We start from the raw sequence: 15495 nt of genomic DNA on the forward strand, positions 1-15495 counted from the left end.
TGCTTCCATATTTTGGCTATTGTAAATAATGTTGCAATTAACATATGGGATACGTATTTTTTTTTCTAATTAGTGTTTTCATGTTCTCTAGATAAATACCTAGGAGTGGAATTTCTGAATTTCTGGAATTTCATATGGTAGTTATGTTTTTAATTTTTTGTGAAATCTTCATACTGTTTTCTATAGTAGCTGTCCCAATATACATTCCCAAAAACAGTGCATGAGAGTTCACTTTTCTCCACATTTGTGCCAATAATTATTATTTGTTGTCTTTTTGATAAAAACTATTCTGACAAGTATGATGTGATACATCACTGTGGTTTTAATTTGAACTTATCTGGTGATTAGCATCTTTTCTGTGTGTCTCTTGGCAATCTGTATATCTTTCTTGATCAATGTCTATCCAGATCCTCGGCCCATTTTTTAATTAGGTGGTGGTTGTTGTTTTAATGTTGAGTTTTATGAGTTCTTTGTAAATTTTGGATATTAACCTCACTGAATATAGCAAATAGCTTCACCCATTGAGTAGGTGGCCTTTTCCTTTTGTTGATAGTTTCCTTCACAGCGCAAATATTTTTCAGTTTGATGTGATACAGTTTGCTTATTTATGCCTTGTCTGAGAAGACATATCAAAAAGGAAATTACTAAGACTAATGTTAAAGAGCTTACTGCCTGTCTTCTTCTAGAAGTTTTAAGGTTTCAGTTTTTAAATTTCAGTCTTTAATCTGTTTTGAGTTGATTTTTCTGCATGGTGTGGGAGGGTACTCCAGTCTGATTCTTTTTCATGTAGCTGCCCAGTTTTTCAACACCAATTATTGAAAGACTGTCTTTTCCTCTTTGTATACTCTTGAATATATAAGTGTGGGTTCATGTCTGGTCTCTCTGTTCTATTCCATTGAACCATGGTCTTTTTTGGGGGGTGGGGGCAGTTCTGTTGCCACAAAACTGGCCTCTGCACCCTGAAAGACAGATTGAGATTCGGAAGCAGTTTTGGAAGAATTGGTAAAGAGCAGCTTTATTGTTTTGCCAGACAAAGGGGAGGCCAGTCCCTTAGAGACTGTGAATCCATCTTGGGGTTCGGGTTGGGGTCTTGAAGTTTTATAGAAAAACTGGATGGAACAGAAAAGGTGATAACAATCAGGATGGTTTACAGGGTCCTACATTCCTTTTAACCCCGAGATCTTCCTGGCATTGGGGAAGAACTTTGGAGGGTCTATCCATTCTTCTGAGATTGTTGGCCCATTACCTCCTGCAAAGAATGTAAAGGAAGAGTTTCAGGGTTCTTAACAGAAAAGGAGTAAGGGAGAGAAAGCCAATGATAGGATTTCTCAGTCAGAAAGAGTCGGCACACAGCTTTAGCATCAGGGCAGGTAGTTTGTCTCCTACTCCTTCAAATCCCCACTCTTAGCTCATTTCCTGCAGTTCTGTGGAAGCTGGGAAACGGGTGTCATTGTCCCCTGGCTGCTTCGTGCTGAACTGGGGCATTGTCTGGGACACCTTTAAATGGAAGGAACAGACATGATCATGTCAGTTATTGGGGGGGAGGTTTGAAAGAGTTTTAATGGATCTTTTGCAGAGATGTGAAGTATGTAACAAATTATAAGCCTGAAATATATATATATATATGTGTGTGTGTGTGTGTGTGTATATGTGTCTATATATATGTATATATCATATATATATACACACACATATATCAGGGATGGAAAGATTCCTAAAAAGTTAGATTGGAGGCCTTGAGGGACCAAGAAAACAGTCCTGAAAGTCATTTGGAGGCTTTGGCATTCACTTCTGATGCACAGGGCTCTGCATTTCCTTAGTCCTGCATTTGAGATCTCATATCATTTAAAAGTGAGGTTACATTTCCAGATTCATCAGGTATAAGAGCTACAACAGGGAGTGCGGATCACGGCACAAGTTCCCCCTGTGAGGCAGATAAGATACCTAAGGCCGTTCGGTTTTGTGATTCTGCCTTCCTCATCAGAGGGGCCTCAGGTTTCAGCAGAGCCAGGCCCCACTGGTGCCAAAGTCACACACAGTAAAGAGTCCTTGGTGCTGGGATTGCTCCGTTTCCCCTGCTGTAGGAATGGTTGCCTCGATTGAAGAGGTTAATTCACAACTCACCATAGAGGAGGTGTCTCCAGTGCCCACTAAGAAATCCACTGATTGAGACCCCACTGTTAGTTGTACCCAGGGCTCCTGAGAAGCTATAGTTACTGGGGTCTCTAAGACCACCAGGAACCCTGGGCCCCCTTTATTTACTGCCATCGTCCCTTTCATCTCTCCGTGTCACCATAATGTCTCAGGAAGGCTTGTCACTTTGGGGAGACTTGTAGCCAGGTAGCCAGGTGTGATGACCCTCCCATTCGTGGGCTGCTCTCTTGGGGTATCCACCTTGACTGCACTGTGTGTCCACCCTTCCTCCCTGTCTTGTTGTGTTTTCTTCTTTATACTTTAGCTGCACAAGATCTTTTCTGCTAGACTTCTGGTCTTTCTCATCAATAGCTGCTCTGTAAATAGTTGTAGTTTTGGAGTGCCCATGGGAACAGGTGAGCTCAGGGCCTTCCTGCTCTACCATCTTGGCCACTCTTCAAAGCTTAAGCACATAAATCTAAGGGCAATACTTAAAAGCAAAAAGACTTCTAGCAGAAAAAGCCAGTTCACTGTTTACTCCTGTATGCATTTAACGACTACAGGCTTTCTGTTTTACTTTGGGCTCTTTGCCTTGCTCAAACAGGAACATTTCAAAAGAAATTGGTATTTGTGTATTAACTTGTTGGCTCATAATGCTAATCACAGTTTCAGCTTGATTTGAACATTCTGTAATTAGCAAATCTATGTGCTGAATTATCAATGGGTGTGTGACATCGTCCTTTACGCCATAAGCAATGCCACACCACCATGGGGTGTGAGAAGGGAGCTAAGGGTTTTCGGTGCCTACTGTGGGCCTGTAGGTTATTTCATTTGATTTTGCTATCAACCCCTCTGAAAGGGTATTATGATTATTGTTTTACAAATAGCTTTTGAGAGGTTAGTTGACTTGAATAAATTCACATAGCTAGTGAAAAGAGATACTGAAGATTCCTTTTTTGCAAGTGACAGAATAAACATGATGACATAAACAATTATGGCATGCATTGACTCACACAACTGAAAAGCCAAGAGCGAGGGCTAGCTTCACATGAGGTTAGAGACAGCCACATAATTGATGTTACCATGACCTTGGCTTCATGTTTATTCTCTGTGGTTTGCCTACCCAGCATCGGCTTCATCCTCAGGCTCCATAAAGCGGTTCCCTGCAGCTCCAAGCCTCCATATCATGGTGCCAGTATGGTACCAGGTATTCACTGGAACACTGTACACTGTTCACAAACACGCACCACACCAGCTTGGGGAAAAGACAGTCTTTTCTTGCAGCTCTCACATCATTTCTGAGATTTTCTCTCTCACTGGCCTACATTTGATCACTTGAAGTTTTAAATTAATTGCTACCACTGGAGGACTGACATACCCTTACCAGTTTGGGCCTCCTCCTGGACCTGGAGGTGGAGTCAGTCCCACAAAGCTTGCAAGCCTGAGAGTAGGAGAAAGTGAATTGCCTACAGAAAACCACAGTGCTGTTGGCTGGGGAATGCCTGCCACTATTAGGTAGACAGCAGAACCAGGATGACATATAAAGTCTGTACCTCTTGAGTTATGCAACAAAACTACCCAAACATAATCTCTGCTTTGAATCTACAAGTGGCATTTAATAGAGGCCAGGGATGCTAAACATCCCACAATGCACGATACAGCTTCTCCCAGAAAGGAGTTACCCAACTTCAAGTGTCAAAAGCACTGAGATTGAAAAATCTTTTTCTGTGTGTGATCTGCCGGGCATACTCCCTCAGCCTCATGGCCTGCCTCTCTCCTTTTTCTTTAAGCAAAAGCCACCTGGTCTTGCCTTCCTTCAGGGCTGAAATGTACCAAAGCACTTCAGGTTTTAGGATCTTTGTGTGTTATTGTCACTCTATGTCCCACTCCTCCACCTACAGCTGTGCCCCAAGTAGCCAAAATCATTCTGCCTTCAACACTGAGCTCAGAGGATACTTTCTGAAGGGAGACTTCAGGTCCCAACTTGCTCAGCGCCTCCGCCCCTGTTGCCTATATTCTGCTCTCCTTTACACTTTAATTTTTAAGCATTTATTCTAAAATCAATTAGCTATTTTATCTTCAACTTCAAATGAAAACTCCAAGAAGACAGGGAACACACATCTTTGGTTTCCTTTTATACCTTGAGCATCTGCAAGAGAGTATGGACAGTATTTTAGGTGAGGCAGTTAACATGAGTAAAAACTCAGTGGTGACTCGTATGTGAAAAATAGATAAACAAGTTTATACTATGCAGCACAGGGAAATATATTCCATACCTTGTAGTAGCTCATGGTGAAAAAGAATAAGAAAATGAATATATGTGTGTTCATGTGTGATGGAGGAATTGTGCTGTACGCCGGAAATTGACACATTGTAAACTGTACCTCAATAAAAAACAAGAAAAAGCTCAGAGGCATAGATATACTAGGCACTGGGGATGTAATGAATATGCAAGTCAGAAAGATTTGGTGTGGAGTAGCATGAACAATAAGATGGAAGAGGTATGGAAAACTTCTAATGTTGGGCTTAATGAATGTAGAACATTTTTTCCCCTGAGTTTCCACTGGAAAGTGCCAGCCTTTCTGTGTCTATAAGGGTAGGCAAACCAGATTAAATCTGATTTTTTTCTTACTGTCTTCTTTAGTCCGATGGACCTTATAGAAACAGCCTGAGGATCATTTTAATTTGGGTGGATTTTTTTTTTATAAAGCACTGAACCCAGAGCCAGCTAACCTGTGGTCTAGAGCTGGCCCTAACACTAATTTGTTCTTTTCATTGTGCTCCTCCTGACTCCAGTTTATTTGTAAAATGAGAGAGCTGGATGAATGGATCTGTGCTGCCCTCCCAACCCTAACATTCTTTCTTTACTAAATCAGAGGAGTTCTGGCTATCTGAGGCCAAACCATATAAGGCTTCTATTTTTAAGAGTTGTAAGAGGAATGTTATCTAAAAAGACAGTTTTTTATGTGCCTTGGCAAATAAATAATCAGTTGAGTATTACAGGAATAACTGAATCCTTTGATTATTGGGGATTTGGTGTGTCTCAGAGTTTTGCATTATTTCAGGCATTTCATATAGATAGTGCAGATTGAGTAATGGATGTCCTAACATCAAGACAGATCCTAAAGTTACTGTGGTTTTCAATGTACCCCGAGGACAAGCACATTCTTTCCATGAACTGTCTCCAAAAAGTGAAGTCTAGTGTTATTCATCAAAGACTTGATCTTATTAAAGCATTTACTCTGTGTGTGTGTGTGTGTGTGTGTGTGTGTGTGTGTGTGTGTGTGTGTGTGTTGCTTTACTAAGTGTTTACAGGTTGCCAGAGGTCTGTTTACTGCGGGGTTTCTCAACCTCTGCATTATTGCTATTTTGGACTGGAAAATTCTTCCTTGTGGGGATGTTGTCCTGGGAACCTCTAGTTCTACTGAATAGATGCCAATAGCAGCTCTCCATCCAAGTTGTAAAAAAATTTTAAAGATGTCTCAAGGCATTGCCAAATGTCCACTGAGTGACACAAATGGCCCTAGTTGACAGCCACTGATTTTAGTACAAAACAATCCTCTTAACTAGGGTATGCTGAACAGATGGATGCAAACATGACTGCTTGGTTAACCAATTCAATAGTTTAAATCTTGCCAAAAGGAATCTAAATTCCTCATGGACACTTAAAAGTATCTCTCTATTTTGTCTAACTGCTAGATACTCTTGGAAGATTCCGAATGTGGCAATCAGTGACTTCCTCATATAGGCAACAATTCCTGGGAAATCTCAGTAAGTTGTCAAAAGGAATATAAAAAAAAATAAAATAAAACTGAAGTCTGATGATTCAGCTTGTAAGTTCTCAATGGTATCTCTTTACATCCAAGAGTAAATAATTTTCTGAGTCCTGGTCCATTGCACAGTAGTGACAGTAAGAGCAACTCTGTGCTATTTTTATGGGTTTTTTTTTTTTTTATATTCTTGTGCATGCCTTCAGGTAGTCTTCTAAGAGATAAGTTTTGTTTTTTTTTTTTAAGACTATTTCTCCATCTACCCTCTCAAGAATATGAGGGTTTTTATCTTCAACAATTTTAGGTTATAATAACTCTCATTCTGAAAATTTAGTTTAAAAAAAGGAAACCATCTCAGATCTTTTGAAAGGAGACAGAGACAGAAACATAGAAGCCTTTTATATAGTTGGTGTAGTGTATGGATGCTCCTTCTCAAACTAAAGTTACAGGCTATAGAGGCTGTAAAATATGTCAATTTGATGTTCACATCTCTCTTCCTACTTAAAAAGGTTCACAGGTCCAGCCTGACAATCTTAGTATCTAAGGTCTTGGTGTTTTTAGGCACTCTGGTATTGCACAAGGTAATTTAATGTAAATAGGCCTTCTGAAAGCAAACAGAAACCCAAATAAATATAATATTTTTCAAAATGCTTCACTAATTTTAGAGAAAGTTGCTTTATGCTTGTTTAAAAGGAATATTACCATTCATTACATTTTTTGTCTTTAAATCCAAGTAGACAATCTCTCCTCAGAAATAGGCTTAAAATTTTCAAATAGTTTGCTTTGTTAAAAAAAAAAAGCAGTATATCTCATTTTTGCTGCCAGCCAATATGAAAAAAATATGAACTGGAGTTACACTCCCATCTTCAACAATTAAAAATGTGAACAAAATATGCAAAAAAGAACAGTTCCATGGACATTAGGCAATGGAAGGCAGTGATGCCTGAAAGACAAGGAACAAAATGAAATATATGAGTTCCCCAGCATCTCTTTGGGAGACATTCGGGTTGTAGTGCAGGGAAGGACAGATCAGGAAGAACCCAACAAACTTCACAAGAGATGAAGCTGAGAGTCCGTGCAGACCAAGGAAGCTAGAAGTCAGACACAGACAGCCGACACAGAGGAATTAAGATAAGCATGAGGGCAGAAGGTAATGGTGCAAAGGAGAAGACAGTGAAGCATTGTCTAAAGCACTGAAACAAAACCTATCAAACTAGGACTTCATACCTAGTGAAAGGTATATACACATGAAGTCAAGGAAGGACTTTCCAGACATACAAAACAAAGGGTTTATCACCAGTGTACCTAAGTCACACACACACACACACACACACACACACACACACACACACACACGTTCAAGGAAGTCTTTAGGTAGAAGGGAAATGAGACCAGATGTAAACCTGGGTCTACAGAGAGGAATGAATTCCTCGGTGACTTTGTGATCCTTACCTTGGACTTCTGTGTCTGTCTTGCCATCTCATAAGTTGGAACTTGAGGATGCCCTTGATCCAACCCTGTGTTTTCTAACAAGGGATATGTGACAAGGCATGAGGAGGAACACGATGATAAGGACCTGGTCCCTGACTGACAGAGGGGAACAGAGCTGCCTGATAAGCTGGACCACTTATGTGGAAAGTGTAACCGGGAGATTAATAAAAGCCTATACTTTTTTAAGTGTCTATATTTAAGGGTTTTACTGGCCCTGAAGATTGACCTTTACCTTAATTAAAACCATTATTTTTAAAGCTGTAAAGTTGTGCCTTCTACTTTAAGATCTTCAGTCTATTTGGAATTTTTTTTTCCCCACATGAAAACAGTTGACCCGGAGCATCCTAATGGAAATACCATCTTTTTCTCACTAATCTGAAATGCCAACTCTATCACATATCATCACCCATTGATGCACAGAAGTCTTTCTGGGCTATCTGCTCTTTTAGTCTGTTTCCCTGTCTAAGTACCATGTGCTAATTAGCTATGTTTATACTAAGGCTTGAAATCATATAGGACAAATATTCCAACTTTTTTATTTTTCCTCAAGTGTATCTTGGCTCTTCCTAGCATACTGAATTTCCAAATAAATTTTAGAATCAGTTTTTTAAAAGCAAGTGAAGAGATTATTAGGAGCTTTAGCTAGATCACAATAGTTTTAACCTGTCTTACTATGGGTTGATACATGCAAAAATCTCCAGTCTTGTGACAAAGATTAATCTCAAAGTGGCTCTTTGCCTTAGCAACTATAGTGGCGATAGCAGACATGGTAGCAAAGGGGTGACACTTTGCCTGCCTAGTGGACATCTAGAGGTCAGATCTCCTTCTCCTGTCCCAAAGGCACCCACATTCCCCTAGAACTAATCTCTCACTCGGTCATTAGCTTTAGTTACTTTGGTGTAGACCATGTGGATACAGCTTCATTACTGTAATCACGTTTAAGTGTACATCAACTGCACAATGAGGGCTCCTTCAAGGCATGAACCAGACTATTTACCAGATTCTCAGAATGTAAAATATAGAGCATTTAATTTACTCTTTAAGGTTTTCAATCTTGACTGACTCACAGGTTGAATTCTCCATAACTCCATTTTAATACTATATTGGGAAATTTAGGCAATTCAGTATTTATCACTGACTGAGTGCCTCCTTTGCTCCAGGTAGAGTACTGAGTGCTGAATATTCAGCAGTAAGGAAATAGGTACAAATACTTCTCGCGTGGGAAAATCCAATATTTAAACAAAATACACAGAAAGATGAATATTTAATTTATAATTGTGTTTAATGTTATGAAGAAAAAGAGGATTTTATGTGAGAATAACTGGTGGAGGAATAATGTATTTTCCATTTATTAGAGCATATTAGGTACAAATAAAACCTGATTTAGCTTGCAACATTACTGAATTTATATTGAAAGTTAAACATAGTTTTTTTCCCTATAATTTATCTATTTATGCATTTATGCCACAGCATCCATGTTCATTGATACTATAATAGTCCATATATTGGGCTCACAAAAATGACCAGGACCCCCAGTTACTGTCTTTGAAGAGCTAGTAGTTTAATGGTTTCCAAAGTCAGCAGTACCTCTCATGAAAATAATTGCATACCAAATGAAAACATAAATATATCCTTTTCTTTTTCCTTTTCTTTTTTAGATGAGGATAGGCATTCACTCAGGCTCTGTGCTGGCTGGAGTTGTTGGAGTAAGAATGCCACGATACTGCCTGTTTGGAAATAACGTCACTCTGGCAAGCAAATTTGAATCAGGAAGTCACCCTCGGCGCATCAATGTCAGCCCAACAACTTACCAGTAAGTGTTCTTTGGCTCCCCCCCACCCCACCCCCAGTCTTTGGCATCGCCTTGTGCTAATATCCTGAGGTAGTACAGTGAGTGTCAAAGTGAGGCTCTATCCTTCTTGATTCTGTCGTTCCGTTAGATCGTATGAGTAGATCCATCCAGTTTGAAAGACAGCAATTATGACACAAAATGTAATTTGCACCCTCAGAGAGCACACAGAAAACCTGATTTGATTGAGAGGCAAATATAGGTGTGTCATTTCCCACAGCCTCTGCCCCTCTTAGGCATCCCTATTTAAAAAATACAGGAGAGCAAATGTTAAGGATCTGTGTCACAACTAGAAACCCTGACATTTTCAAAATGTTCCTCAATGCTTATAAAAATCAGAGGAATAAGATAGAAAAGATGTTTGTTTTTATTCTTTTGAATAATGAATATAAATTGGGACTCTCTCAAGTTAAATATATTCTGGGTACAGACTAAAACTTCAAACTATCTTAAAGGTCATATTTGACAACTCTACACATTTTTGATGGCTGAAGTCATCCTTATTTTGTGTCTGGTAGATATCTTCTCACCCACTAGGTATTAAGCTGCATGTGGGCAGAGATCATGTCTGTTCTTGTTCATTGTTATAGGCCCAGAACTTACAATGTTTAGCACATAATAAGCATACTATAAATGTTTGTTGAATTAACGAATAAATGCATTGGTAAGATAAGCATCTCTAGAGTGAGAAAACAGTATGACTGTCTCCTACTTGGTAGACTTTGGCTTAATGCTAGGCTTTGGTGTACAAGCTATTTCATTAGTTCCATGACTTAAATGACTTAGAAATCACATTGCAAACCTGTAGTAGAAATAGAAATATCAACCATTGATGTTTTTTAATATGGCTACCAAAAAAAACCCCTGAAATAGACAATTTAAATACACAGATAATAAATGTTGATTTATAAAAACAAAACTGGTGATACTTTTGAAGCTTTTGATACCACATCTATATAGAGGGAAGTTAAAGTCTTTTAGATAAAGGACAAGTATTTCCAGATTCCTGAGGCTCATATGAGAAAGGGGAAGAAATTACAAATATAAAATCAAGAGAAAGTTGCTTAAGAGCTACGTGTCATTCTTAGAGTTCTTATGTAACGGGTTTTGCCTCTTTTAAATTTCTCCCAATTTTTCTGACACAATTCAGGGCATAGTGCAGATGATCTGATCATGATTCCCACACTAAATGGAATTTGGGAAGTGTCTCTAGATCAGTGTAATTTGTGCTCTAGATTACAGGGTAAGGAAAAACTCCTAAAAAGTCAACCACCTCTTTTATATTCTTTTACAATGGTGATGACTTTCCCCATCGTGGTGCTAATATTTATGTTTAAGATTTGTGTAAGTAAGTGCAGATTTTCAGAAACTTCATTTTAAAAAAAATGACGTGTAAAGAATGGATCAACTGTGTGAGTTCACACGCTGGGCTTGAAGGTCATGGCCATAGCTGGCTTTGTTTACAAGTGACCAATAAAGGATACCCCGCAAGCCACACAGAGTCTGTGCATTTGGGCGCTGTCTGAGCTTTCCTTTTTTCACATTAGTTGAGTTTGTAATGATCCTTGGTGATCAATAAGTTCTGAAAAATTGAATCATGTCAACCACCACAACATTGAAACATTGTGTTCTGTTATGATTTGCCCCACTCCCCCCTCCCCCGCAAAAATAAAAAATCAGAAGGAGTAATAGATGGGTGCACTGAGCTGCTATCTGGGTAGACTGCAAACGGAACTTTCTGTGACTGTTCCCAAATCATGTAATTCCTACTAATATTTTATAAAAATACTATTATGAATATTCTGTTCTCAAAATAACCCCTTTCCTTTGTCTGTTCCTCCTTCCTTCTCTTCTTTCAACAAATACTTGCCAAGTACCTACTATTTTCCAAGCACTCTGATAGACACTAACTAAATTACAACAATAAACAACATAAATATGACCTCTGGCTTCATGGAGGAAACCACAGACCAGATAGTGGGCGTAACCAAGTAAACAATTTGTTACGATAGACTAGTGTTGAGGTCAAGAAAACCTGGTTAGAGTGTTAGAGCAAGCGGAAGAGTGGGCTAAAATGAGGAAGAAGAGAGAAACTGAGGTCAGAACAGCTGAAGCTGGTAAGTCATGTTAAGGTAATGTAAGTCCGCTTAACCCTAAGGGCAATCAAAGATGTTGAGGAGTTTTGTGCAGAGGAGCGACTTGACCAGATTTGTACTTTACAAAGATCTCCAAGATTGTAGAAAGAAGAACAGATTAGCAGGTGGGAAGGGCAGCAATTGATTACCCCCAGTGACTGAAGGCAGGTGGTCCTATTCCCATTACCTTGATGGAAATGTGGCTAATTACTCAGACCCCAGAATCCCACCCCTTGGTTGTTTCAGCTTGTCTTCCCATGCTTCAGAAGAGTGACTGGACTCAGTGACCTTTGACATTCATTTTTATTTGAGATATACATTTAAAAACAATGCACCTTGGTTCCTGATAAGTTTCTAGGAAATTAAATTTAGGGCTATGATCTCAGTGTGACTGGGTTTTCAGATTCTGTATCTGTGCCTAAGTACTTTCTGTTGGTTTTATATACCCCAACGTATAGGCTTCCGCTGTGTATAATTGTTCTGTTCCACGCTGCACAGGCGATTTATGAACCCACAAGTGTAGAGCACGCTTCCCTTTGCCAGGATGTTCAAAGTGGAATGCCAGGCTGACTTCTCAGGGACATGATCTATAAGGAGATAGACTTGAAATTTCTTAGTGTAAATAGGAATTTGTGAAATAAAACAGAATATTAAGCTCATGGGAGCTTGAAATTTCCAATTTTCTTTCCTGAATTAAATGCTGTAGAATGTCCAATATTGTCTGGTTATTTTGAAATCTTCAGAGTTTTATATTCAACTCATTTTTAGTAAGATTGTATAAATACCACAAACTTTGTGAGAGTGGATTATTTAGATACTATGAGAAACTGAAATAAATTTTTTGAATAATTCATTCCAAATGCATTTTGCCTGAAATATTTACGTACTTGATTTAAAAAATTTTTGATAAATATTTTGAAAACTAAAATTTAAAAGGAGTAATGTAATAGCCATGATCCCACCACTGGTTTAAGACTTTATATTCACTTCAGATATTATTTAATCAAAGTAAGTAAGACATTTCCTTTGGGATTTTTCCTTTCTTTCGTTGGGGCAAATGCCCTAATGAATTTGGTGTGTTTCAAAGTCTAGTGTTTTATACATTAACTATCTCCTATGTATCCATAAACAATAGAATTTTATTTGTTTTAATTTGCCTAAGTGATATTTATTGTATGAACTTTTCTTTAACTTTTAAAAAATGTCATGTTTTAAAATCTGTTCTGTTGAAACATTTAGCTCTAGCTCACCATTTTAATTACTATACACATTCCAGTACATGATTAGGTCATATTCTAATTTTTATGCATCTGTTCCTCTATTGATGAACTCTTAAGTTTTGTTTTTCTAATTTTTAATTATTTCAAAGTGTGTTTCTATGAACATTACTTACCAGTCATTACATAAGTTAAGCTAATTTACATTTCATGTGATATAAATAATTGAGTTTCCTAAAGGTTACTAGAATTGGAATAATCAGATGTTGTTTATATCAAAATTTATTTTGTACATAAGGAATACAATTCAAATCCACTTCATAACTTTTATATAATAATCTTCATTTTTTTGGACTTCATGTTAGTCTTCTTGTTGCATGTGATAATGCCAAAGGACCATTTCCTCTTCACCTAGAGCACTTTATTTTGTTTTATTTCTGGACAAAAATAAAATTTTCATTGAGTTTTTTATTTTTCATGTTTGATGTTTTTATTTTTCTCTAATAAATGTTATGTTTGCACCCATCTTTGTTCCCACTCATCCAAATTTTAAAATAATGCACATGTTACAAACAACTGTGTTTTAACATCATGCTACTAATCTGTGAAGTTGAAATAACTGCTTATATTAAGGACAGTTTCAGCAAATTTTGAAATGGCATGAATAATCAAGTGATTTGCCTGAGCAGAATTAATTGTATTTCCTTGCTACGTGCAAACTAAAAATGTAGAGTCTGACTACTTTGATATAAAATTATCCTTAACCTTTAAGTATTTTTGCTTTTCTCATTTAAAAATTGATCTATTCTAGACTTTTCAGAATGCCTATTTTTCATTCACTATGAGAGGCCTCTTCTTTGGTTAAAACCAAGTTGCCTTCTGACCAGTTTGTATAAACAGCTCATCACATCAGGCGATGTACAATGGAGCAGGATAGGTGATTAAGTGAACCAGAATCAGAGTTCCTAGGTTGAAATCCAGACTCTAAAATGTATTGTCTATGTGAAATTTAGGAACTTAATTTCTTTGGGCCCATATTTCTCATCTTTAAATTGGTACCTATTTCAGAAAATTATTGTTAGGATTAAAGATGAAGTTTATAAAGCTCTTGATCCTTGAAACATAATAGACATTCATTTACTGTTTCAACATGTTTGTTCCATAAAGGAATAGACTATCTTATTTCTGTACTTGATTCTCACATTTTATAAGTTTATCCATGTTGAGAGATATGTGATAGTTGGATTACAGGCCTCATCTGACAATTCCAAAGAAATACTCAGTTTGGTAATTTGGCCAAAGGCACTTTGAGCTGACTCAGAACTGAGCTAGTTAGTAATCAGCTTATTCCTACAAGTTTTTATTAGCAAAGTTGTATTATTGATGACTAAGTCTTAATCATGTGATTAAAACTGGCTATTTTGATGGCAAATCCACAAATTTCAGCAGAGATGCTGTTGGGGAGAAGTATTTTCCTCTATCCTTCCAGGTTCTTCTGGATGCTCTAAGAATTAAATTGAAATGGGGCAGATTAACAGGAAAAAATTAAACAAAAGTCTAATAACATGTATACATGAGAAAGATCCAGGAAAACTAAGTATCTCTCCAAAATGGCCAAAACCCTCACCTTAAATACCATCTTTAGCTAAAGACAAAGGACCATGTTGAGGGTAATGGTTTGGGAATTCAAGGCCGGGAGGCAACTGATATGGAGATGGAAAAGCAGGTATTTGGTTAACAAATGTTTACTAGGCCATGCAGAGACAATGGAACATAGAAAGGAATTTTAACAACTAGATTTTGCTGGGTTCCTCCCTGTCTACCACACCTAGTTCGTACTATAGTTATGTATGGTGACAGCTCCTTTCCTGAAACATGCCTCCTATCTATATTCCTTTAAGCAGTTAGGGGGAAGATCAAAGTTTCTTCCTAAGTCTGTTGCGGCCTTGATTGTTTCCAGCTCAAAATAATTCAAATGCCAAAGAAACATTTTGGGGTGTTGAGTTTTTCTCCCTTATAGTACATAATTACATATATGTTGATTAAATTACAACAAAGGTGGCTTAAATGACATGAATGTATTATGTTACAGTTCTGTAGAATAGAAGTCTGATATGGGTCTCACTGGTCTAAAATCAAGGTGTCATCAGAACTGCATTCTTCTCTGGAATCTCTAGGAGAAAATCTGTTTTCGTGACTTTTTCCAGCTTCAAGAGTCCACCTGCATTCCTTGGTTCGTGGCTCCCTTCCTCCATCATAAAGCAAATAATATTGTTGCTGAAAAACTGGACTCTGTAGCCAAATTGAGACTCAGAGGCAGAGTTTTGGGAGAATTAGAAAAGCACAGCTTTATTGCTTTACCAGGCAGGCTAATGCCTTAGAGACAGTGAATCCATCTAGGGGCTGGGCTCCTGTGGTTTTATAGAAAAAACAGAATAGAGAGGCAGCAACAATCAGGGCATTTTCTGGGGTGCTGTATTCTTAATCTTGGTGAATCCACCTGGTGTCATGGAGAAACTCTGTTGGGTCTCTTCATTCTTCTGAGGCTATCAGCCTGTGACCATCTTCCTGGAATACAGCTTTTGGGTTAAAGGATAAGCTATTCTGGGTAAAGAATGTATAGGGAGTGGAGAATATAATGAAAAGGTTGGGGGTTGTTTAGCACAAATGCAATTGAGCAAGTGAAGCAGAGACGGGGTTTGTCAGAGAAAAGGGAAAAGTTGCAAGAATTTTCAGTCAGACTGAATCAGCAAATAGCTCTAGCATCAGGGAAAGCCATTCTGTTAGTTTCTTACTCTTTTGATATTGCATCTTTCTGGTGCTGCTCCCACTGTTGCAACTCTTTCTGACTCTTCTTCCTCCCTCTTCTACTTTTAAGGAACTTTGTGGTTACATTGAAT

General features: G+C 37.9%; 1 protein-coding gene across 2 annotated transcripts in view; it reads left to right on the forward strand.

Annotated features, from left to right (window-relative positions):
- GUCY1A2 (guanylate cyclase 1 soluble subunit alpha 2) overlaps positions 1-15495 on the forward strand; it is a 255314-nt gene that overhangs the window by 213631 nt on the left and 26188 nt on the right. For both annotated transcript variants that reach the window (XM_032472717.1, XM_032472718.1), the window contains exon 7: positions 9053-9207. In XM_032472717.1, coding sequence (XP_032328608.1) covers positions 9053-9207 — 155 coding nt within the window. The remainder of the gene's footprint in view (positions 1-9052; positions 9208-15495) is intronic.

This window comes from Camelus ferus, chromosome 33 (assembly GCF_009834535.1).
Source record: "Camelus ferus isolate YT-003-E chromosome 33, BCGSAC_Cfer_1.0, whole genome shotgun sequence".
Lineage (NCBI taxonomy): Eukaryota > Metazoa > Chordata > Mammalia > Artiodactyla > Camelidae > Camelus > Camelus ferus.